Source organism: Oncorhynchus kisutch, linkage group LG2 (assembly GCF_002021735.2).
Source record: "Oncorhynchus kisutch isolate 150728-3 linkage group LG2, Okis_V2, whole genome shotgun sequence".
In the NCBI taxonomy this organism is placed as follows: Eukaryota; Metazoa; Chordata; class Actinopteri; order Salmoniformes; family Salmonidae; genus Oncorhynchus; species Oncorhynchus kisutch.
The window spans coordinates 25088916-25112749 of record NC_034175.2 but is presented as its reverse complement, the minus strand read 5'-3'; the positions used below and the strand labels follow the sequence as shown (position 1 = coordinate 25112749).

At 41.1% G+C, this 23834-nt stretch overlaps 2 protein-coding genes across 9 annotated transcripts; both read left to right on the top strand.

The window, feature by feature from the left end:
• The first annotated feature begins 8491 nt into the window (after positions 1 to 8491).
• On the top strand, positions 8492 to 11561 carry LOC109910321 (zinc finger and SCAN domain-containing protein 2-like). Its single transcript, XM_020509483.2, has 2 exons — positions 8492 to 8826; positions 9223 to 11561. The coding sequence occupies exons 1-2, from the start codon at positions 8634 to 8636 to the stop codon at positions 10380 to 10382; spliced, it is 1353 nt and encodes a 450-aa protein (XP_020365072.1). The 5' UTR covers positions 8492 to 8633; the 3' UTR covers positions 10383 to 11561.
• Positions 11562 to 13122: 1561 nt separating this feature from the next.
• LOC109864346 (prenylated Rab acceptor protein 1) lies at positions 13123 to 21725 on the top strand. 8 transcript variants are annotated; one of them, XM_020452088.2, is made up of 7 exons: positions 13123 to 13234; positions 13740 to 13889; positions 14308 to 14331; positions 14484 to 14696; positions 14927 to 15024; positions 18879 to 18980; positions 20414 to 21725. In XM_020452088.2, the coding sequence occupies exons 2-7, from the start codon at positions 13774 to 13776 to the stop codon at positions 20503 to 20505; spliced, it is 645 nt and encodes a 214-aa protein (XP_020307677.1). In that variant the 5' UTR covers positions 13123 to 13234; positions 13740 to 13773; the 3' UTR covers positions 20506 to 21725. The 8 variants fall into 8 exon arrangements, with proteins under 8 accessions (XP_020307677.1, XP_031647516.1, XP_020307684.1 ...); XM_031791656.1 differs by having other exon boundaries at positions 14451 to 14696; XM_031791693.1 differs by having other exon boundaries at positions 13132 to 13234; positions 13795 to 13889.
• The last annotated feature ends 2109 nt before the right edge of the window (positions 21726 to 23834 follow it).

Below are 23834 nucleotides of genomic sequence, written 5' to 3'. Positions count from 1 at the left end.
GGCATCATTCACAAATGATAGGCTAATATTGTCACCCATCAGACTTAATCATGTCTTTACATATACTAAATAATATATGTGTGAAATTTGTTTTGATTCAGAATGAACCAATATCATGCACCTGTCTCGAAACAGGGGCAGCGTAAAAAATACATCTATGCACTTAAATAGCGAATGTAGGACGCTTTTCTCGTGGTTCATTTTCATGCCTGCCAGGTAGGCTATAATCCTGTTGTAAAGATAAGCAATGTGCTTAATATTAGAAAAGTTGAGGAATAAATATAGTAAGCCTAGCCTATAGAAAACTGAGGGGATCGTATTATTTGTACTAAGTTTTCCCTCACTATAGCTGCACTTCTCCACATGGGCAGACTTATAGTAGTCTTCTCCCCTTTGAATGCTCACGCTCATCCTTGAAAAATAACATAAGGTCTGAAATAGACACCAAAGTCGACATACTGTACAAACAGTAATCTAGGCTATTTTTTGATCTACCGCTCTGCTAACTAGCTAGCTAAAGTGTAGTCAGAAGTTCATGGATTGGACACAGAAGGTCTCTGATCAGATCGCGCTGGTGAACGGTAGCTGATAGTGTCAGCTAGAGATGATATTTAGGAGCTTCCAGCAGGAATTTGTGGTCTTGCTGAGGTCTTCTCTATCGCTAATTACCATTTCAATATTTTGTAAATTGAGGCAAATATATTGATAAAACTCACCTAGTCCGAGAGAGAATTACAAGCCTACACGAAACACAGATATGTGTTATATGAAGTAGTGCTAAAATTCCAGATGCAAAAATGAATGGTGAAAAAACAATTGGAACCATTACCGGATTAATGGCTAGGTCTTATGGGTATTATGATGTGTCCACAGTGCTGGACTATCGGCCATATACCACATCCCGTCAGACCTTATTGGTTAATTAAACCATGGCATTGTTGAATAATTGTCACATTCTGACCATAGTTGTTATTTTATTCTTTGTTTTAGTATGGTCAGGGCGTGAGTTGGGGTGGGCAGTCTATGTTTGTTTTTCTATGTTGGTTTTTGTGTTCGGCCTAGTATGGTTCTCAATCAGAGGCAGGTGTCGTTAGTTGTCTCTGATTGAGAATCATACTTAGGTAGCCTTTTTCCACCTGGGTTTGGTGGGTGTTTATTTTCTGTCTTTGTGTTACGTGTGTGTGCATTTTAGATAGTGGTGGATTTTCTTTTCTTTAACTTGGCACCCTGTGGTTTTTGGGTTGTCTCGTTGTGTATCTCGCGCCCTGTTTTTGTTGGGCTTATTATTTTGTTGTGCCTGAGTAAAGCACTTAACCTCAGTGGAACTCTCTCTGCGTCTGATTCCTGCACCCACCTAGTCCCGCGTGACAATAGTTTCTGATTGGCTTGAAGGTCATTCTAGAGTGTGCATTATTTAAGTGATAATGCCCCAAAAGCCCATGTTTGGAGGATATGTTGGCACGGGTGTTGTTAGGCCCGAGACGAAGTCCAAACACCGGCTTCGAGAGCATTATCACTTTTATACAATGGCTTACCAACCTATTCAAATAATGATTTACATATTTTCATAAATGTTATTTTGATCAATTTATTCATACTATTTCCTCCTTCCACAAGATATAGTCCCGAAACAAATCTAGGGTTGCTACCCAAACCGGCTGGTCGTTCGTTCTATCGGTTTGGTTGCCAGAGACGTGACCCAGTCGTTCAGTCTTTTTCTTCTGTATCTATGGATGCGACCCAGTCTGTCACACCCTGATCTGTTTCACCTGTGTTTGTGATTGTCTCCACCCCCCTCCAGGTGTTGCCCATCTTCCCCATTATCCCCTGTGTATTTATATGTGTGTTCTCCGTTTGTCTGTTGCCAGTTTGTCTTGTTTGTCAACCAGCGTTTTTGTTCTCAGCTTCTGCTTTCCCAGTCGCTCTTTTTCTCACCCTTCTGGTTTTTACCCTTGCCTGTCCTGACTCTGAGCCTGCCTGCCTGCCCCTGAGCCTGCTGACATGTACCTTTGCCCCTCCTCTAGATTATTGACCTCTGTCTACCCTGACCCTGCCTGCCGTCCATGTACCGTTGCCAAACCTCTGGTTTACTGACCCCTGCCTGCCTTGACCTGTCCATTGCCTGCCCGTTGGATCATTAAACCATTGTTAATTCGACGTGTCTGCATCTGGGTCTTACCTTTATACCTGATACAGTCGTTCGTTCTAAATGTTCCATTGCCATACTGGCTGGCAACATTATAATCCCTTGTTTGCTAGCCAGCCAACTACGGCTAATGTATAGTCAGCTGCATTTGCGTTTGTTTTAAGTTGTTTTCTAGTGACATTTATTTGGGTACATCCATAACGATCTTGCCTGGCATAGAAAATGTGTTCTCTCATCAGAACACTGTTCAGAGGAGCTAGCCAACAACACAACTCACACAATCACTTCAAACTGAAGCTGGAAAGACAGCAAACTAAATCAAATAAAATTGTATTTGTCACATGCGCTGAATACAACAGGTGTATTACTTATTTACTTACAACAGGTGCCGTGAAATACTTACTTACAAGCCCTTAACCAACAATGCAGTTTTGGGAAAATAGAGTTAAGAACATATTTACTAAATAAAGTTACAAAAAAAATAAAAAATTATAATGGGGCTATATACAGAGGGTATCGGTTAGTTGAGGTAATTCAGGTCATTTGTACATCGGGGGGACAATGAAAATAGTCCGGGTGGCCATTTGATTAAATGTACAGCAGTCTTAAGACTTGGGGGTAGAAGCTGTTAAGGAGCCTTTTGGACCTAGACTTGGCACTCTGGTACTGCTTTCCGTAGCAGAAATATCACTTGGGTCACTAGAGTCTTTGACAATATTTTGGGCCTTCCTCTAACACTGCCTAGTATAGAGGTCCTGGATGGTAGGAAGCTTGGCCCCAGTGATGTACTGGGCCGTACGCACTACCCACTGTAGCGCCTTATAGTCAGATGCCGAGCAGTTGCCATACCAGGCGGTGATGCAACTGTTCAGGATGCTCTCGGATAGCGCAGCTGTAGAACTTTTTGAGAATCTGGGGACCCATTCCAAATATTTTCAGTCTCCTTAGAGGAAACTAGCTGCGCTTCGTTTCCTGCCTGTCTGTCTCATCCCGACTCACGACATGTTCATTACTATGGGACAGCTGGAGATCGAATTTGAACATTGAGACAATGTTGCAAATGTTGGAGAGACAGACAGCAAGGTTTAGACAAATCTCCACTGTTGAAAAGTAAATGTTAGACTAACAGAGAGATAATGTCTAGATGCTTTTTATTGTGGAGATCAAGTTTATAAATTGCCTGGCTGGGCTGATGAGACAGTGGATTGCTCAGTCAGATGGAACAGAATAAATAGGCATTTTAACGTCAGATTGCCCCAGTGGTAACTTGTGGAATAGACACTGGCTGGAATAGCTTTTAACCAATCAACATTCAGGATTAGATCCACCCGTTGTCTAATTAAGAGATAATGCAAGGAGGAGATATAGTATATGGCCAATATACCAAGGCTAAGGGCTGTTCTCATACACAAGGCAGACCTGCCAATCCTGTCCAATTTTTCAGAGTTCCAGATGGGCGCGGCAAATTGGAGATTCAACTCGCAAATCTAGTGCAAAGGCATTTTAGAAGCATTGCCTCTATAGCTAATACCGGACACTCATTCATTATTCATCGCGCAGTCTTCATTTAATGCCAATATGTTTATATTTATTTTGGATTATACTTTTTGTGACTGGATCATAATTACAGTTAACAGTTTTTCAGGTTGCGTGATCCTCGTAATGTTACGTGGAAAATACAACTAATGGCACGCAGAATTAAATGTATATCACACTCGCACAAATGCGACCAGTTATTTTTCGTATTTGCATTTAATTTATTTCACTAGCAAATGCGAGTGAACTGCTGGCATTTTAGAGACCACTAAATGACAATCTTATGTTCGCTAACGTTAGCTTGAAACAATTAGTGTTTACCTTTCCAGTCGGCAAACTCAGCATCACAACAGGAGGGGCAGACACTGGGTAACTACGTGGAATAATGATGTATTAATCTCCATGTCCGTTGACACAAACTCCGTGGCGCGATAGTGATGCCCTAAAGTGGTGATAAACCCAGGCATTCTGGACGGAGGCAAATTACACTTTGGTGCCTGGAAACACTATGACATTGCTAAAGTAGTCAAATATTTAGTTAAAAAAATAGCTAGCAATGCTAACGTTAGCTAGCTAAAATCCGGTGGCCTCCCCTCAATTTTAGCTAACGTTTTACTGCATCTAAAGTCAATCTGGATACATCAAAACGATGACAAAAGGTTTTCCTATTGATTGATGAATGTCATTGTTTATCCAAGCCACTGTAATGCACTTTTGATTAAATCTTCAACGCTCATTGACGATGCATTGCGTAGAATGCTCAGTCGGGCATCAGTCCAAAACAGTATTTTGACGAAACATGCAACCCATGTTATTAATGCAGCTCACATTGGAAGGGGGCTTTGCCTGCTATACTTACCTAGACACTGAACTGAAAACACAATGACATTTTATGACACAGACCAGCCTGGTGGTAGTGACTGGGAAGCAGGTATCAAATGATTTAGAGCGGGTGTGTGTTTGATTTGGCAATTTAACCAATCTACACTCTTATATTAATCTCCTGTTATGTATTATTATATATATTTTTTGTAACCTTTATTTAACTAGGCAAATCAGTTAAGAACAAATTATTATTTACAATAGCGGCCTACCCCGGCCAAACTCTAACCCGGACGATGCTGGGTCAATTGTGCGCTGCCTATGGGACTCCCAACCACAGACAGTTGGTATACAGCCTGGACCCCAACCAGGATCTGTCGTGACGCCTCTAGCACTGAGATGCAGACCATTAGACCATTGCGCCTATCTATCAATAGATTATAGGTTTTCTCAAAATATTTCACATATATAGTTATAAACAGTTATAGTTATTAAATAGTTTTGTCTTTCTCATTTTATTATGGATCCATAAATTATTACTCAATCCAATTTCAATTTAATAATCCAATTTTCATATCTTATTTCAGTTTATCCCATTTCAGAGCGCTCGACTGGACTTTTATTTAGAAAATCGTGAGAGAAAAACACGTGACCGGATGTAAGAACCTCACACTGCTTTGTTTACGTTACTGGGGGTACCTACTCGACTAGCATTCCTCAAAATGTCAAAAATAGAGTTGCTGAGATTGTTTCTCAACGAACGATTGACAGCTGCTGCTGATGAGATATTTGGGACAATTGAAAAGACGATTGTAGAGTACCAGGAAGAAGTGTCCCGCACGAAAGAGGAGAACAACCGTCTACGGAGGATGCTAAGGTTACAAAAAACAGGTTTGGGACATTTTAAAACGCATATGGGCACTAGCTAGCTAACTAGCTTCTACTGCTTTGATATTACTGCATCTAGCTAGTACTGATTCATGTGAAGCTCATCAATATTTGCCCTGACTCAAATTGCATTGCCAGCATAGCCCCTTGGATTCTCGAGAGTTAATTCTATAGCTACCTACCTGCATTCTACAGGTTTTGTCAGACCCCAAAAAGATGCAGGTTTGCCTGGCCTGCTCACTATGCTGTAGGTTTTACAAAGTAAGAATCAAAAGACAATCTTGTGCATCGGGTGGGAGGAAGCATAAGCTATGAGTGGCAGGTGTTCGAATCCCGGCTGTTTGAATCCAGACTCGGCGTGTCTTTGTTTTCTACTTATTACTACATACATTTATTGCTTTCATCGTGTCATTTGATATTTTTTCTATATTTTTTATCCATTCTCCCTCAGACTCCCAGCCGCTGACTGTCTCTGACGAGGATCTTCCCCCTGAGCAGCAGCACTGTGAGCAGGAGTGGAGCCCAAGTCTGGAACAAGATGGTCCAGAGGCCACACAGATTAAAAAGGAGCAGGAGGAACTCCGGACCAGTCGGAGGGAAGAGCAACTTCAATGGCTAGAGTCTGGTACCAAAGACTTCACATTCAGTCCTGCCTGTTTGAAAAGTAACTATGATCCGATTCAGAACCCAACTCATTCATCACATCTTCACCAAGTACAAAGTGAGGAAAGCAGAGAGAACCCAACTCATTCATCACCTCTTGACCAAATACAAAGTGAGACAAACAGTGAGAACCCAAGTCAGTCCTCATACCTTCACCAAATAGAAAGTGAGGAAGACGGAGAGAACCCGGCAGCTCAGTCCTCATATCTTTACCAAATACAAAGTCAGGAAAACCGAGAGAAACCATGGCTATGCCGTGTTTGTGACAAATGTTTCAACAATATTCATCATCTGAAAGCGCATGTGAGGAGTCACACAGGGGAGAGACCGTATAAGTGTCCTATATGTAGAAAATGCTTTATGACAACAAGCGCATTGAATAGACATCAGACAATTCACACTGATGGAAAGCCGTTTAGGTGTAATTATTGCGGCAAATCCTTCAAATGGATGAACTCCCTTGGAAGGCACATAAGGATTACCCACGAGAGGGAGAATATATGACATTACCTGGTGTGGGGAAAGGGCAATAGTTGTTCTGAAAAAGTTACATCCGGATGCTTTTTATATACTATTGCCATATAATATTATAATATGCCATATGCTATTGCCATATAATTACACTGTAACAAAAGTGAACACTATGTTATAGTTAATTATAGGATATCTATGGCTATTGTGTGTGTGTTTTTACATGTTTGTAACCACTTTCCCAGGGACTACAGATGGAAATATACATAAGTCTTGATCAATGTGCATTATCTTTGTCAAATAAATCAAATAATGTGTATCTTACACCTATTTGTGCATAACTATTGTTTTTGTCTTGTTCATATGGTCTAATGTCACATCTAATGTCACATCATTTTGATTTGTGTTTTGTCCTTTTCCTTCAGTGATCACAAGAGCCAAAACATTTTCCATATGCCTACATTACTGTCATTTTTTTTTTTACCTCAGTGATCTTTCTGTGCACAATTGGAGGCAAAAAAAATGTAACACACCAAATCTGTTGCCATAGTTTTATCCCTATTCCTCGCGCTAGCTTGCGTCTTACAGGAACGCGCTCACCGGCCAAGTACACGCACTGTCGTGGATGCGAGGTCCGATCACTTCTGACACCAATGTAATGAAACAGCAGGGAGCAGGTCTCGAACCCTCGACCTTCTAGCCCGAGGTCCGGCGCGCTATCGACTGTGCCGCAAAAGCATGCTCATGCGATTTCCGCGCTTATAAACCCAGGGTCGTTACAATACCATAATAGATTTGAATAAAAACAACATGTTTCATCCCCATTATGTATTTATCCGAGTTATTTACTTCACAATAAGCCAGATTCGAGTAACCTTTGTGGTGCTGAAGCTTGAATCAGCAGCCGTGGCACAATCAATCGAAAATGGACAGCTCATGGTGCTGAAAGTAGGCGCATTCCAGTAATTCATTTCAACCGTCTTCAGTTTGGTTAACCTTTACTAACAACCAGAGGGCTTTGTGTTGGAACCTATTTCTTCATATTTAAGAAATAAGAGGTAGGCCTACCTGTTTGACAGAAATTGGACTGGGCTGCTATATCCATAGTTTTGTAGGCCAATTCCTCCATCATGCACTCTTTAAATAGCCTACCTCCGTGTCAGTGAAGGACTGTTCAATTAAAACCAGGACTCGAATTGGAGGGTATGCCATAGGTCTACTTTTATTTTATTTGTTAGAAAATGCCAAAACGCGCAGGGCTACCCATTGTTAGCTTAAGATTTTGAAGAAAATAAAACAGATCCGATTAATTTAAAGTGACGCTAGAAACAAGCTGTAAAATACCCTGGAAAGACGTGATTCCGATGCTTATGCGATATCATTGTTTCGTTTCATTGCCATTGAGGCTGAGATAAAACCTTCTATAGCCTAGGAGACTGCGAATTCTGTCACTATGAATTGATTAAGCTATTCACGTTCTGTACAATATAACATTGGGTTAAGCCATGGAAGAAGAGTAGCCAGCAGTTAAAGCTTACATTTGTCCGGGGCAGTTTGCCTACTCGTTCTAAGGGTGGAAAGGTAGGCCTGACTTTTACCACGCTCAGTTTCCTAACGACGTCTCATATTTAATTATTTGCAAATAGGGACAGTTTCGTTGCAAACAAGACACACTGATTTGGCATTGGAGAAATGTGATAAAATGAACACAAGGGCCTATATCTCTGTCCATTCTTAGCCTGTAATGTCGGTAGTTTGTGTGGTATTAACACATATTGAGATTCGAATCATGTGACTTGAGACTTGTTTGTGACTCGAACAATAGTGACTTGGTCCTACCCCTGAGTGGTACAGATAAGGAGCGAAATGAATATTCCTTATCGTTTATGAAATGGAGAATGTTCCTAGAAATCCGAACAGACGATGTCCACTCCACTCCTGTAGGTAGCGACATTGCAGAATGCGTTAAGCCGTGGTGCGCACTCTACGCATGCTTTTTTTTTTGGCACAGCAGATCCATGAACATCTATCATTGATGAACGAAGTTCTTGTCAAATAATAGCGTTGTCACTGATTGCTAGTTAGCTAGCACTAGCATTCTGTAAACATGTCTAAAATACAGTTGTTGAGAGCGTTTCTCAACCAGCGGCTAACTGTGGCTGCTGATGAGATATTCGGGGCAGTTGAAAAAACGATAGCTGAGTACCAGGAAGAGGTTTCCCGTTCGAAAAAGGAGAACGACCGTCTACAGAATATTCTTGACATCGTTATTAAACCTGAGATAAAGTTACAAAGAGCAGGTTTGTGACATTTATTATTCAACCTACATTTCATACACATTGATAATGTTAGTTATTTCATTTTGAGAGCCAGTGTCGACAAAAGTAACGTTATGTCTAGACATTCTTGAAGATTCAACGCGCATGCTCGCCCCCAGAATTCCTCCCGTTCCAGCCATTATTTCCCTGTTATTGTTGGGTGTAAATTCACTTGCCACGTAGCCTAATTGTTTTTGGCCCGTTTTAGATTTTTTGTTGATGCACTATAATTCAGTCAATATTTGATTGATTTGTATATCCAAAAGCTTTGAGTATGTTATTACATTATGCAGCTGTTAAATGTACCAGAACTGTATTTTTTACCTTTTTATCAATTTTGATAAATAATGTAACGTTAGTAGACTTCTCTCCCTCCAGACCTCCAGCAGCTCACTGTATTGGAAGAGGAGGTTCACCCTGAGCAGCAGCCCTGTGTGCAGGATTGGAGCCCTAGTCTTGGACAGGAGGACAGCGAGCCCATATGGATCAAAAAGGAGCAGGAGGAACTCAAAAAGCAACTTCAGTGGCTGGAGTCTGACACCAGAGAGTTCATATTTGATCCTTTCTGTGTAAGTGATTATGATCAGGACCCAACTCAGTCCTTGCAAATCCAAAGTGAGGAAAATAGGGAGAGAGATTCTCAACCAAACGTTGTAACTGGACAGATCAAAACAGAACCTGACGGAGAGGACTACAGAATATCAGAACCAACCTGTTCTTCAGCTCAGAGTACAAATAGTGAACATGTCAATGGGATGGAAAGCAAAGGAGCGCAGTCTCTTTTAAAGTCACACAAACCAAAGACCACAAAAAAACAAAAAAGAAAACAAACTTATAGCAGTGCAAATGGCATGAAATGTACTCCCTGTTCTTGTAAGGTTTGTGGGAGGTCTTTTCGGTACAAGCGTCCCTTTTTTAATCATGTGCAAAGTCATGCACATATAGAGGATAAAGAACGTGTCTGTGGTGTGTGTGGAAAGCACCTAGATTCTAAAGAGAATATGAAAGATCACCTCCAAACTCACATCGTAGCTGAGCCTGAGTTTTGTCATGTTTGTGGTAAAACGTTCACCACGAAGCTTAGGCTGAAAAAGCACATGAGGGTTCACACAGGAGAGAAACCATATCGCTGCGATGATTGTGGCAGGTGTTTCAGTGATGCCGCCAATTTGATCGGACACAAAAGGACTCACACGGGCGAGAAACCATATTGCTGCCAGGAATGTGGCCAAGGATTCACTCAAAGTGGTCATCTGGTTTTGCACAGGAGGAGACATACTGGGGAGAAGCCATATCTCTGTTCTGTTTGTGGCAAAAGTTTCAGCACCAGATCAAATTATACAGGACACATGAGAGTTCACACAGGGGAGAAACCGTACAGCTGCCATGATTGTAGCAAATGTTTCAGCAATACTGCTAATCTGAGTGCACACAGGAGGATTCATACAGGGGAGAAACCATATTGTTGTGATTATTGTGGCAAAGGATTTGCTCAGAATGGAAATCTTAAAATGCACATGAAGACACACAGGAAATAAATCTTATAGGCTAATTGCTGTATTTGTGAGAAATATCTCAGCACTGACATCCACCCAACTTGAGAATCCACACAAGAGAGAAATACATCTCTTTCGTGACTGTGGCAAAGCCTTTGCACAATGGAAATTTGGCAAGGCATAATGAGAATGTACAAAATGCATAACATGTCAGAACTCAGCAACAACAAAATTTCAACAGTTTGATAACACTGGAGAGAACTGTGATCTGGCTCATCTGACAGTGATTGAGGTTTCACACACAGTGGTGAGAGACTATACAAGTGTCCTATAGAAAATGCTTTATCACAAGTGTATTAACTAGGCGTCAAAGTAGCCTAGTTGAGGAAATATTGTAGGCCTACATGCAATCCGGGGCGGCAGCGTAGCCTAGTGGTTAGAGCGTTGGACTATTAACCGGAAGGTTGCGAGTTCAAACCCCCGAGCTGACAAGGTACAAATCTGTCGTTCTGCCCCTGAACAGGCAGTTAACCCACTGTTCCCAGGCCGTCATTTAAAATAAGAATGTGTTCTTAACTGACTTGCCTGGTTAAATAAAGGTAAAATAAAAAAATAAAATTAAAATCCCTGTTTCAAGTTCTTCAAATGGACTCACTAGGAAGGCACATTTACAACAGGGAGAAAACATGGCAGGGCCTTCAGGGAAAGGGCATCAGACAGAGGATTGAGAAGCATATTCTCACTTCCACCAGTAAGAAGAGATGGGATCTAGTACATACCCACAAGAACCCAGCTCTTGGATCAACAAGATATGACTGTACTAGCTTGAACTTACAGAACATTGCTAGAAGTCCACATGAACATTGCGCAACAGATTGCTGAGTAGCAGGAGTCCCTGCTTATTAGTATGACACAGGAAACACATTTGAGCTGCTGTCCTGTGTCTTGAAAACAAAACTTTGCATTTTTTTGTAAAATGCCTTCTCCAGTTATACATCATATCTGTTTTTAACACTGTTGTGATGTTGTTGTCTTACTTTTCAAAGTGTTTGTTACTTCATGGCTTTCATACCAAAACTATAGTCATACCTCTGAGTTTTATGTCAATTTGCCTGCAAAGAAAATAAATACTTGTCTATTTCATTGTATATGTATTGACAGGTATAAATAATTAGTATGCTATGTTCCAGGTGAACTATTAAATGTGCATGGGCTACCATCTGAAATGTGTGCTTCTTATTTCAACCAGAAACTTAAATATGATAAAATATGAAAATGTATGATCATTTTTAGATCATACATTTTCCAGACATCCAGAACGTGGCACAGAATAAATAACAGATATGCCGTAATGGGAAATTATTTGGCTAATTATTTCCCTGTATTTGATTTACTGTTGATATGTAATAAACATAATTGTGTGGGAAGACACAGACAGATGCATTCCCTTGGGTAACGTATCTATCTATGTTTAAGTCGCTTTGTGCCTGTTAGTATAAAATTATCTATTGTAACTAACTATTTATGATATTATTTTTGACCTGTTTAACTGCCAGTATGAAATGTCTGCAGGTGTTTAATGTTATGGTTAAAGTTTGACCCAAGACTGGATTTAAGGACACATTGATAATGTATCTGTGCCACTGTAGCAGCTGATGTGACTTCCTTCAAGCCTCTGGCTGGTGTTTACAGAAAATTCGGTGCTTTGTGATTAATATATAAGGACCGTTAGACATTTGCTTCTCTTCTGTAGGTGTTTCCCTGAATTGTTGTATTAAACCGGATTGATTTAGATTTCAAAATCAAATCAAATTTATTTATATAGCCCTTCGTACATCAGCTGATATCTCAAAGTGCTGTACAGAAACCCAGCCTAAAACCCCAAACAGCAAGCAATGCAGGTGTAGAAGCACGGTGGCTAGGAAAAACTCCCTAGAAAGGCCAAAACCTAGGAAGAAACCTAGAGAGGAACCAGGCTATGTGGGGTGGCCAGTCCTCTTCTGGCTGTGCCGGGTGGAGATTATAACAGAACATGGCCAAGATGTTCAAATGTTCATAAATGACCAGCATGGTCGAATAATAATAAGGCAGAACAGTTGAAACTGGAGCAGCAGCACAGTCAGGTGGAAGTTGAAACTGGAGCAGCAGCATGGCCAGGTGGACTGGGGACAGCAAGGAGTCATCATGTCAGGTAGTCCTGGGGCATGGTCCTAGGGCTCAGGTCAGTTGAAACTGGAACAGCAGCATGGCCAGGTGGACTGGGGACAGCAAGGAGTCATCATGTCAGGTAGTCCTGGGGCATGGTCCTAGGACTCAGGTCCTCCGAGAGAGAGAAAGAAAGAGAGAAGGAGAGAATTAGAGAACGCACACTTAGATTCACACAGGACACCGAATAGGACAGGAGAAGTACTCCAGATATAACAAACTGACCCCAGCCCCCCGACACATAAACTACTGCAGCATAAATACTGGAGGCTGAGACAGGAGGGGTCAGGAGACACTGTGGCCCCATCCGAGGACACCCCCGGACAGGGCCAAACAGGAAGGATATAACCCCACCCACTTTGCCAAAGCACAGCCCCCACACCACTAGATTTGACTTCATCAACAACTGCACTCCTTTTTGTTCACCTGGACATTCCTGTTACATAATGTTAAGTGATAACTCATAAGTCATAAATAGCTATCAGTTATTTATCTCATTTTCTGCTCCAATAAAATTGATCATATTTTTGACTTTTAATTTGAAATTCATAAAATAAATTATACCGGAAGTTAGACCCAGCGTTCAGTTTCGTTCCACATCACATCCGCTGAGCAACAGCACAGCAGAAGTCAATTTGTGTGTTTTTGTATTTCTGAGCACAGCAGTGCAGTAAACACTTTCAACAACTGTGAGTATCCCTTCAAAAATATGATTTATGTAACTATTTTGTATGTAGCAAAAGCTATTCGTTTTCATATGCAGTGATAGAATATTGGCTAAGCGTAGCAATAATTGACATGAAGGAATGGTGATGTGGCGTCTTCGACCGGAATCGTTATTTAGTGTAAAAAAAAATGTAAAAAAGGGAGATATTCAAGGTTTTGAGTAATGACAGTGAACAACTTGTGTGTTAGCTAGTTTCTGTGATTCAGTTATTTATATTCTAACTACCTAACTAAACGATGTTGCATCGAACTGTCTGTGGGCAAGCCCATCAATGATGACAAAAATGTTCCATTCCATAACCCCAGACTCTCCCTACGGTCTCTAGGTTTTTCACTGTGCATTATTAATTTGTTACAACAATAGAAAGCCTAGTTTTGCATTGTGTGAGAGGATTTGTTATTGCTTGTGAAACAGTGCCATTGACCTTTTTATTGTTTATTTTCTGTCACTGCCATGTTGTATTTTAGCCTACATCTTTCCTACATCGGCATCGTTACTCTAATGAAATCTGGTGTCCCAAAGGGTGAGAACTGCCTTGTAGACATGGACTCCAAGGCAGGGGATCTCTTCAGCGCTGAGCCAGCTGACGCTGCTGGATCCGGAGGTGTCATGGGAAGGTGTGTGCTGTTGTTTTTCTAGCTCTGTCTCTATCTGTGTTAGTTCATCTGTCTAGTACATGGCTCGCCAATCCTGTTCCTGGAGAGCTACCCCCTCCTGCATGTTTTTGCTCCAACCCCAGTTGTAACTAACCTGAACAGGTTTGGAGAGCCCTGCTCTAGTGCCAGCAGTCTGTAAACCTGGTCCTGGAGAGCTACAGGTTGTGCAGGCTTTTGTTCCAGCCCAGCACTAACAGTTAGCCTGAATCAACTTGATGCATTGTAGCACCATGTATCTCTCTCGGATCATGGTTGGTGACTGGTTCTGGTCCAGATACATTTTATATACAGTCCTCATGTATAGTCATTCTTCTGTGGCTATTATTGTGTCTGTAGGAAAGTTGTGATCTGAATTTGTCTCATATTCTTCTTAATCTAGCCTACCACTAAAGGAACTAGATGGGTCAGTTTGTCCTTTCCTTGTATTATACCTGGCTATGATGTATTGTTGTTCATTCTGTCCACGATCAGTCTTGGTTTAATGCTATACAATTATTCCATCTCCCCATACCTCTTGTTTAGTTTACCACCCTGGCTTTCTGCCTTGCCTCACAGGCTGTGGCTGCCCAAAGGCCTCTCGCCCAGTGTGGCCAAGGAGTGGTTTGATCGTCGCCGTGCGTCCATCCGTCCCTGGGCTGGTTTCGTGGATCACAGGAAGTTCACCAAGCCCCGCAACTTTGGTGAACTGTGCCAGAGGGTGGTGCGCAACTTTGACACCTACAACAGCAACTACACTTTCATCTTCCTCGGCCTCATCCTCTACTGCATGTAAGAGCTGTGGGACAGGAGTTTAAAGACACTGTGGTATTCAGTGAATATATAAAAACAGTAATTACATATTGCATATAGACAGACTGCTGCCAGCAGCCTGTTTTATTTTCAAATTCCAAATCTCAGTTTAAATAGGCCTAGATCTATGCTGGATTGAATTGATTTAGAATCTGTGATTATCAAAGGATCACTCATTCCCTCTTCCAATCTCCCCATCTTTACCTCAGTATCAGCTCTCCCATGCTGCTGATTGCTTTGGCAGTGTTTGTTGGTGCCTTCTACATCATCCACCTCAAGTCCCTGGAGTCTAAACTGGTCGTCTTTGGTGAGTAAAGCAGTCATGTTCTGTGAGATTATTTATATGGAGCAATTTCAGTGCCAACAGATTGTATTTGAATTCCATCCTTTTGAATTTGTAATAGGATATTGAATTTGAATGTAATATTTTTGAATATGTAATGCACAAATGTAGTAATTTAATTATTGTATTTCATGATTTGACACTGAATTGAATGAATATAGCATTGCTTTATTTAATTGAACATTCAAATTCAATATTTTATATATTCAGTTTCAATATGGTAGATATTGCATTCATTGTCTATGTATCTAGTTTACAAACTATCAAGTTGATCAAAGTTTCATATATTCAACTTCTCAGATGCATTCAGATTCAGTTCTCTAAATTCAGATTCAAAACCAGAGACAACATCCTGGTACTTTGCCAGCCTGGAAAGGTAGAGGAAAGAATCAATCACTCTCTGTTGTAAACGGAAGCTTCTGGCAGTTTCTGAAGCCAATGTGGCATGTAGAATTGATTTTCTTCCAATGAATTTGGCTCTAGCATCTGAACCGTTTTAGCAATAAGCTATTATGACCCCATTCCTGGAAGGTTAGACTCTCTGAAACATGGACGTGCCTTCTGTTCCCCTCTGTGAAGCCGTGCAGGACACGTTAGAAGGGAGTGTCACAAACGTTTGGCCCCCCCATAAGAATATAGTTGAATAGCCCGGTTAAAGCCCTTCCAAGGATAGTCTTTCCACTCCCTATTTAATCTTGCTCTTGTGACTGACTGAGTTCGAACCAGGCCTCCTGCATGTAACAAGACTGTTAGCCCGCTTAGCTAAAGCCCATAGGGGTGAGTTTAGGAAGCTATCATGTCTTCAAGTCTCCAGCAAGGTTACTCATCAAAAGAGCGTGGTTCATCAAACCACCTCGGTTACATTTAACTTTGACCTCATACTGAGAGATCATAGCACCAATATACAGTGCATTCGGAAAGTATTCAGACTCCTTGACTTTTTCCACATTTTGTTACGTTACAGACTTATACTAAAATGGTTTAAATATTTCTTCCCCCTCAATCTACACACAATACCCCATAATGAAGGTACATGACAGTCCTCTTGGAGTTTGCCAAAAGGCACCTAAATGACTCAGACCATGGGAAACAAGATTCTCTGGTCTGATGAAACCAAGATTGAACTATTTGGCCTGAATGCCAAGCATCACGTCTGGAGGAAACCTTGCACCATCCCTACTGTGAAGCATGGTGGTGGCAGCATCATGCTGTGGGGGATGTTTTTCAGCGGCAGGGACTGGGACACTAGTCAAGATCAAGGTAAAGATGAGGGGAGCAAAGTACAGAGAGATCCTTGATGAAAACCTGCTCCAGAGCGTTCAGGGCCTCAGACTAGGGTGACGGTTCACCTTCCAACAGGACAATGACCCTAAGCACACAGCCAAACAACGCAGGAATGGCTTCGTGACAAGTCTCTGAATGTCCTTGAGTGACCCAGCCATAGCCCGGACTTAATCGAACATCTCTGGAGAGAATGGATCTGCAGAGAAGAATGGGAGAAACTCCAAGCTTGTAGCAAGAAGACTCAAGGCAAATTGCTGCCAAAGGTGCTTAAACAAAGTACTGAGAAAAGGGTCTGAATAATTATCGGTTTTCATTTTTTATAAATGTGCAAACATTTATGAAAAACGCTTTTTGCTTTGTCATTATGGGGTATTGTGTGTAGATTGAGGAATATATATATATATATATATATATATATATTTTTTTTTAAGTCTAATAAATTAATTGAATATACACCATCACAATAAATCCATTATTTTATTAGTCAGGTCTTAAGAAACATTATATGAGTTGACCTATTGTATGTCATCTGGCTATTCTCCATGCCAACGGTTGTAGGCGTGTTAATTTAGCTGACAAGATATCCTTATAAGTCCCATGCCATTATTTTATAGTAAATAACTTTTTATTATTAAGAATATAATTGAACTTGGCTGAATAAAATAGAAAGGGTATTTGTCCCATTCCGGAGTGAGTGCACATAGGAAGTGGCTATGTTGAGCGTAAAAGTGAGGTCCTATATGCTAGATTTAGTTATTTGGCAACTTTAGAATGTCTTAGAAATCAAAACATAAATGGCTGCATGATGTGACTACAGGCTATTGATGTTTTGAGAAAGTCGCAAAAAAGCTTACACTCTGTTCTTTGCCTCAGGCTACACAGCTGTTCTCTCATCAAGTGATCCTATTTCACCCATCAGACTACTCTCAATTTAATCTTATCTTTACTAATATGTAACGTTTAGAATGTCCCGTTATCAAATGGGCTGGAAAATAAAGGAGAGCCGCACACTCTAGGAGCTCAGATGCAAAAATGTCATATCCAACTTTTCGACAGCCAAGTGGTCTTCATCAGGGTATAATCACAAACACTGTGGGAAAGACTCGTTTATATAGTGTCAAAAGACACACTGGTGTCTGTAATCATGGCCAAGAGTGGCCTAATATCATTGGTTAATTCTCAAATATTAAAATGGCATACAAAGAACAGTATGCAAACAACAAATGGAGAGCATACAATCATAGATTAATTTTAGGCTACACAAGCTTACAAACAATTACAAATGGCAAAGTCACAATAATCACAAGAATGGCTTCAGATCAAAGTCTACGTTGAGACCGAAGGGAGCAAGGGTCTTTAAGTTCTCGTTGGGCTTGAACAGGGACAGGGGGGGGGGAGCATGTCACCTGTATGCACTCGAATAGCGAATGGAGGCTGCGCTTTTCAATGATGACTGGTAGACCACTTCGGTTTTATAGCGGAGCATGTGCTTAATATGAACAGCTGAGAAATATAAGAACACTTTTTTTTTTACGCATCAACCACTTTTGAGGAGTATGCTCTCGATGCGCGACAGATGATGTTCTCCCCATGGGCTCTCCAACCGTGTTACTGCAGCTACCCAGTGCATCATTTGGGAAGCCAAGTGGGATCTGTTTGGGAACAGCGATAATAACATGTTTTCGCAACAAAACATATATTTCACTAAACTGTTGACAGCCCCTCTGCACGCTCGAGAAAGGGACAAAAGGATGGAGGAGACGGAAACGCATGGTGGTGAGATTTTGTAGCTATAAAGGTAATGTGCGACCCAATGAATTATGGAAATCTAAAATAATTCCCTATTACTAGGCTATTCAAAATCCAATGCAAATTCACTATACTCGCGGTCCATCTGTATGCCGCCCAGCACATTCAACGAACCAACAGCACAGCCTAGGGCTTTACGTTCTCTCCCAGACTCATGGATACATTTTGGAGCTTAGCATAAGGAAACCAGTCCATACAGTATGCATAACAATTACAGTCCACACTCAAAAGGCTAGACCAATTATGTACCAAATACATCTTAAATCAGTTTTGTTTGATGTTTCTCTGCCATGTGTAATATGCCGTAGGTAATCATCATTTTAATTCCGTTTGGTCTCATAAGCCTATACATAAGCTCTAATATGGATGTTCTGGATGAAATCATCACTTTAGAAAGCCTGTCCATTTTTTGTTTTGTCAGTCATTGAAACAATATCCATGACGACCATCTTTTACACTCAGTTTCAACCTGCTGTTTAACTTTCCAATATTAAATTGAAATATAATTTTAAAACCCAAATGCAATGTTTATTCAATTCAGTTTCAAATAAATGCCATTACGAATTGGAAAATGTACCATTCTAATTCAATATCCTAATACAAATTCAACATTTATGGAATTTTAAATATAATTTCTGTTGGCACTGAAATCAATCCATAATTTGGGTGTAGAGAAACTAGTGTTTGAAATCTGAGTGATTTTTTAAAATTTATTTTGCCCACAGGAAAAGAGGTGACCGGACCTCACCAATTGGGTCTGGCTGGGGCGGTCTCTTTCCCTGTGTTCTGGTTGGCTGGTGCAGGAGCTGCAGTGTTTTGGGTCCTGGGTAAGTTACAACCCCCATCTCACTCTTTACTGTACACATCAGACCTGGGATAACTGTCGACCTAGGCCTAGATATGCATTATGGAATGTATTTCTCTTTGAAGGAGACAAATGATTATGGATGTAACATTCCCGGATTTGCATGGGAGCCCAAACCGATCCAAGTGTAGCTTACATCAGTCAAAACATCAATTCACTTTACGAATTGCAGAGTCACTGACATGTTTTGCTCACATGACATACTTTCGACCTGCTGAAGGTACCTCATATTTTGTGACAAATGATGCATCCTCTCCTTCATTGTTGAACTAAGCATGTAACTGTGTTGACAGCAGTGGAGGCTGCTGAGGGGAGGACGGCTCATAATAATGACTGGAAGGGCACAGATGGAATGGCATCGCACGCATGGAAACCATGCGTTTGGTGTATTTGATCCCATTCCGCTCCAGCCGTTACCATAAACCCATCCTCCCCAATGAAGGTGCCACTTGCCTCCTGTGGTTGATAGTCATTGATCTACCAGCAATTTTGCATGTCATCAACCCCAAGGATTATCAGTAGCCTAGTCAAACTATGCACTGGGCCCAGCTTTGTTTGCCAACCAACGTGAGGTATGCGGCCTGTTTCTGATTTTGCACATCTGCGGTCATCTTCAGCATTCAAATGCTAAAATGTCTTGCGCGATATTAGGCTTGATATTAGTTGAGTTACAACCTCTGTAATTTGCTAGATTGTTCTCTTTGCGCTGTTGAAAATTGTGTTTTACCAGAATAAAGGTAAGCTACCGGGGAGACAACTCTCATCTGGCTATACCTGCTGAATGGAGCTTACAATAGATTTTATTTTGATTGTTCATGTTCACCATCAGCAATAGTTTTGGTAGTTTTGCTTTAAACAATCAGTGTACATGGTGATTTTTACATACATAGGGTAAAGTTGATAACGAGGAATCACTTTTGCGAGGCACACTACTGGAGGAGAATAGAAGCTAACTTAATAACTTCCAAACGGTCAAAACCATTCGGTTTTGAGATGGGGGGGCTTATATCCAGAGTTGTGTGTGTATACAAAACATTAAGAACACCTGCTCTTTCCATGACACAGACTGACCAGGGGAATCCAGGTGAAAGCTATGATACCTTATTGATGTCATTTGTTAAATCCACTTCAATCAGTGTAGATATGTTAATAAAGAAGGATTTTTAAGCCTTGAGACCATTGAGACATGGATATTACATTTTACGACGCCGCTAGGATTTGAGTCCATTAATTCCCGGCATGAAAATTGTAAATTGATAGGAATGTAGTGCTAAGATGAACCATTGTGTTTGGTTTCTCAAAATGGAGCCCTAAATGTAACCTAGGCTTCTACTCTCCTTTTTCTCAGCCCCTTCTATCCCTTCCATTTGACTGACTCTCTCACTTCTCACTCAGGCGCGACAATGTTTGTGATTGGCTCTCACGCTGCCTTCCGAGAGCTGGAGGGAGGATCGGAAATGGAGGAGCTCTTCATGGAGCCTGTGTGAAGGCATAGTGATAGAATCTGTATATCTGTGCCATTATAGCGTCTGTGACAGCATTGGCAGCGCCATTGAGGCTACAACCCATAAGAATCCCCACGCGGGTGACTACTTTAAAATGGCAGAAGCACAGTGGAAGCCCTCAATGGTACTGCCCATGCTAAAGCAGCCTTTTGGCCACTAGAGGCCTCTTATCTTTCTCTGTGTGAACCCTCAACACTCACCTTTGACCTTTAAAAAAAAAATACAACACAGAATGCACCTTGTCATGCCTCTGAAGTGATTTGCTGTTACTGACCCTCTACAACTCTGTAAAGACCCGAATAGTACTCCATTTAGAAGAATATGTTGATTGACTGTCGTACGCACAAAGAGTGACTGAGACGTGGTTCGTGTACCTCAGCACACTTCATACTGTATGCCTACTTCATACTGTCTTTTCCAAATGTGGCTGATACCTCTCATTTTGTGTTTAATATCAATCAGGCTTTTGTTTATTTCCTCTACCTTCTGTTTTAATGTTCCCTTGTGGATATCTAATAATTACAAAATGTCCCTCGGTCAACTCAAGACCTGACATGTTTACAAAGAGCTTTAACATCGCCACAGTAATCATTCAGATTGGTTTTTAAAAATCCTATAGAGCTGATGTTGAATAAGACCTCAGTGAGCACCATTAAACTGAATGAGGGAAGTAACGTCAAATCGCCACCGCTTCTCTGACTATGGAAGAAGTGCCATTTGCAGCTCTACAATGTATTAATCCAACTAGAAGGAATGGTTCTTTGAGACAAATTGCGTTTTCTTTAAAGCAATGCTTAGTGGATATTCCAGATACCTAATGGTGATCAAGCATTATGTTTAAATCAGATTTTGTATTGTACCTACTGCATCTACTTTTAGTCGTGTGCAGGCATGTGGTGCAGTGTTGATGGGTAACTTTTCATAATTTTTCTTTTCATATTTTTAGCTCTACTTTATGGCTTTGACATTTAAAGATCAATATATTATTTTTTTTTAATATAGATTTCATACTTGTCATACTATCTTTTTGCTATTTTTTTGTATTTTTAATGACAATTGGGAAGTGCAATAAACTATCCTACCTAAGATATTGTGAGTGTGTGAGGAAGTCCATGCATGAATTCTGAAATATTTGCGTCCCTTTTGCGCATAATATTTATTTGTGGTGATTTAAAACATTACATTAAAAGGTATTAAAGGTTGTGTGTATATTCTGTATGTGCAGTATATGTCCCAAAATTGCAATACTTTGTAGGCCCTTTTGTGTCCTTGGATGTGCCCCCCCCCCCCCCCCCCCCCCCCCACAAGAGGATGTAGTTTCCCCCTACTTTTCTCTTTCTCTCCGTGTCCTCCTTCCTGTCCTTCCCTCCCTCTGTCTGACACTTCAGTGCTAACCCCCCCCCTTTTCCCTCCTTTATACATGACCCCTGGACACTGCTCATCAAGACAACCCCATGCACAGGTTGCTATGGAGATGACCTTGGAGGTTCACCCATCCACACACTCTTCACTCACTGGCATGCTGCACACTGCGGCAAAGCCGGGCGATCGATATTCTATTTTGCGGAGGGGGGGAGAGAGGAGTCTGTAAGAGCTCGCTGCATGGACATGTGGGAATTTAAGAGGAGGGGGGTGTGTGTGTGTGAGAGAGCGAGTGTCAGTGATGTAGAGTATCAATGCAGTTTATACACCTTTTGTGAAGAGCATTTTACCCCCCCATTATGTTTACCTCGTCATCTCGATCAATGCTAAGCGTTTATTCACCCCCCCCCCACCCTGTTGTGGAAAGCTGCATCATAAATGGCAACTACTGTATTCCCTGTAGTGCACTATATAGGGAATAGGGTGCCATTACGGACAAATCCTAAATGTGTGAGGGATGAGGTGGTGTGTTTAAAACTGTAGGCACAGGCAGATGTTAGCCACTGAACACAGCTATTTAGCCCAGATTAATCTTACTCCAGGATTGAGAACTATGTTTTGGGGAGAGTGAAAGTGTTTTTTTAGTCCAGGATTAGGCTTAATCTCAGTCTGGGAAGCTGGCCCATACTGTATCTGTACTCTTGTTACCAGTAGGTACAGAATACAAGGCAAGACTAACAAAGCTTCAGAAATGTAAAATGCTGACGACATGATATTCTTTGCTCGCAGAACATTTTATACATTTGTTTTATTAATGCGGAATATCAGTTGTCTTGGGAACCATATGATCAGGGAGCTTTGTAGAATTGTTGTTTTGTTTTTCTGCTCCACACGTGGTCATGTATCCTGCATTCCTTCTGTTTGCAACTGTTTGTAGGTTTCACATGTACTTTTGTTTTAGGTTTCAACATCAAAGCCAAAACATTTACTTGATTTGGCCGTTTGGTACATTAACCTGGGCTTAGCGCTCTGCCAATATGTCCCTCAACACTATAGATACAACGACGTTTGGTACATTAACCTGGGCTTAGCACTCTGCCAATATGTCCCTCAACACTATAGATACAACGACGTTTGGTACATTAACCTGGGCTTAGCACTCTGCCAATATGTCCCTCAACACTATAGATACAACGACGTTTGGTACATTAACCTGGGCTTAGCGCTCTGCCAATATGTCCCTCAACACTATAGATACAACGACGTTTGGTACATTAACCTGGGCTTAGCGCTCTGCCAATATGTCCCTCAACACTATAGATACAACGACGTTTGGTACATTAACCTGGGCTTAGCGCTCTGCCAATATGTCCCTCAACACTATAGATACAACGACGTTTGGTACATTAACCTGGGCTTAGCGCTCTGCCAATATGTCCCTCAACACTATAGATACAACGACGTTTGGTACATTAACCTGGGCTTAGCGCTCTGCCAATATGTCCCTCAACACTATAGATACAACGACGTTTGGTACATTAACCTGGGCTTAGCGCTCTGCCAATATGTCCCTCAACACTATAGATACAACGACGTTTGGTACATTAACCTGGGCTTAGCGCTCTGCCAATATGTCCCTCAACACTATAGATACAACGACGTTTGGTACATTAACCTGGGCTTAGCGCTCTGCCAATATGTCCCTCAACACTATAGATACAACGACGAACACAGTAAAATACTAGATACAGTATATCTCGCTAGTCTTAAGAATCACTTGTAAAATCTCTTATTCTCTTACAGATATTTCATTGCGTATATACAACCCCAAATGTTGTCCAGGTGAAGACAAAAAAGATGCATTACTGATCAGTTTTATCCTACACGATCTCATAAATTCAGGCCTACATTTAGCATTTAAGCCATGTAGTATCAGACTGACATGAGAG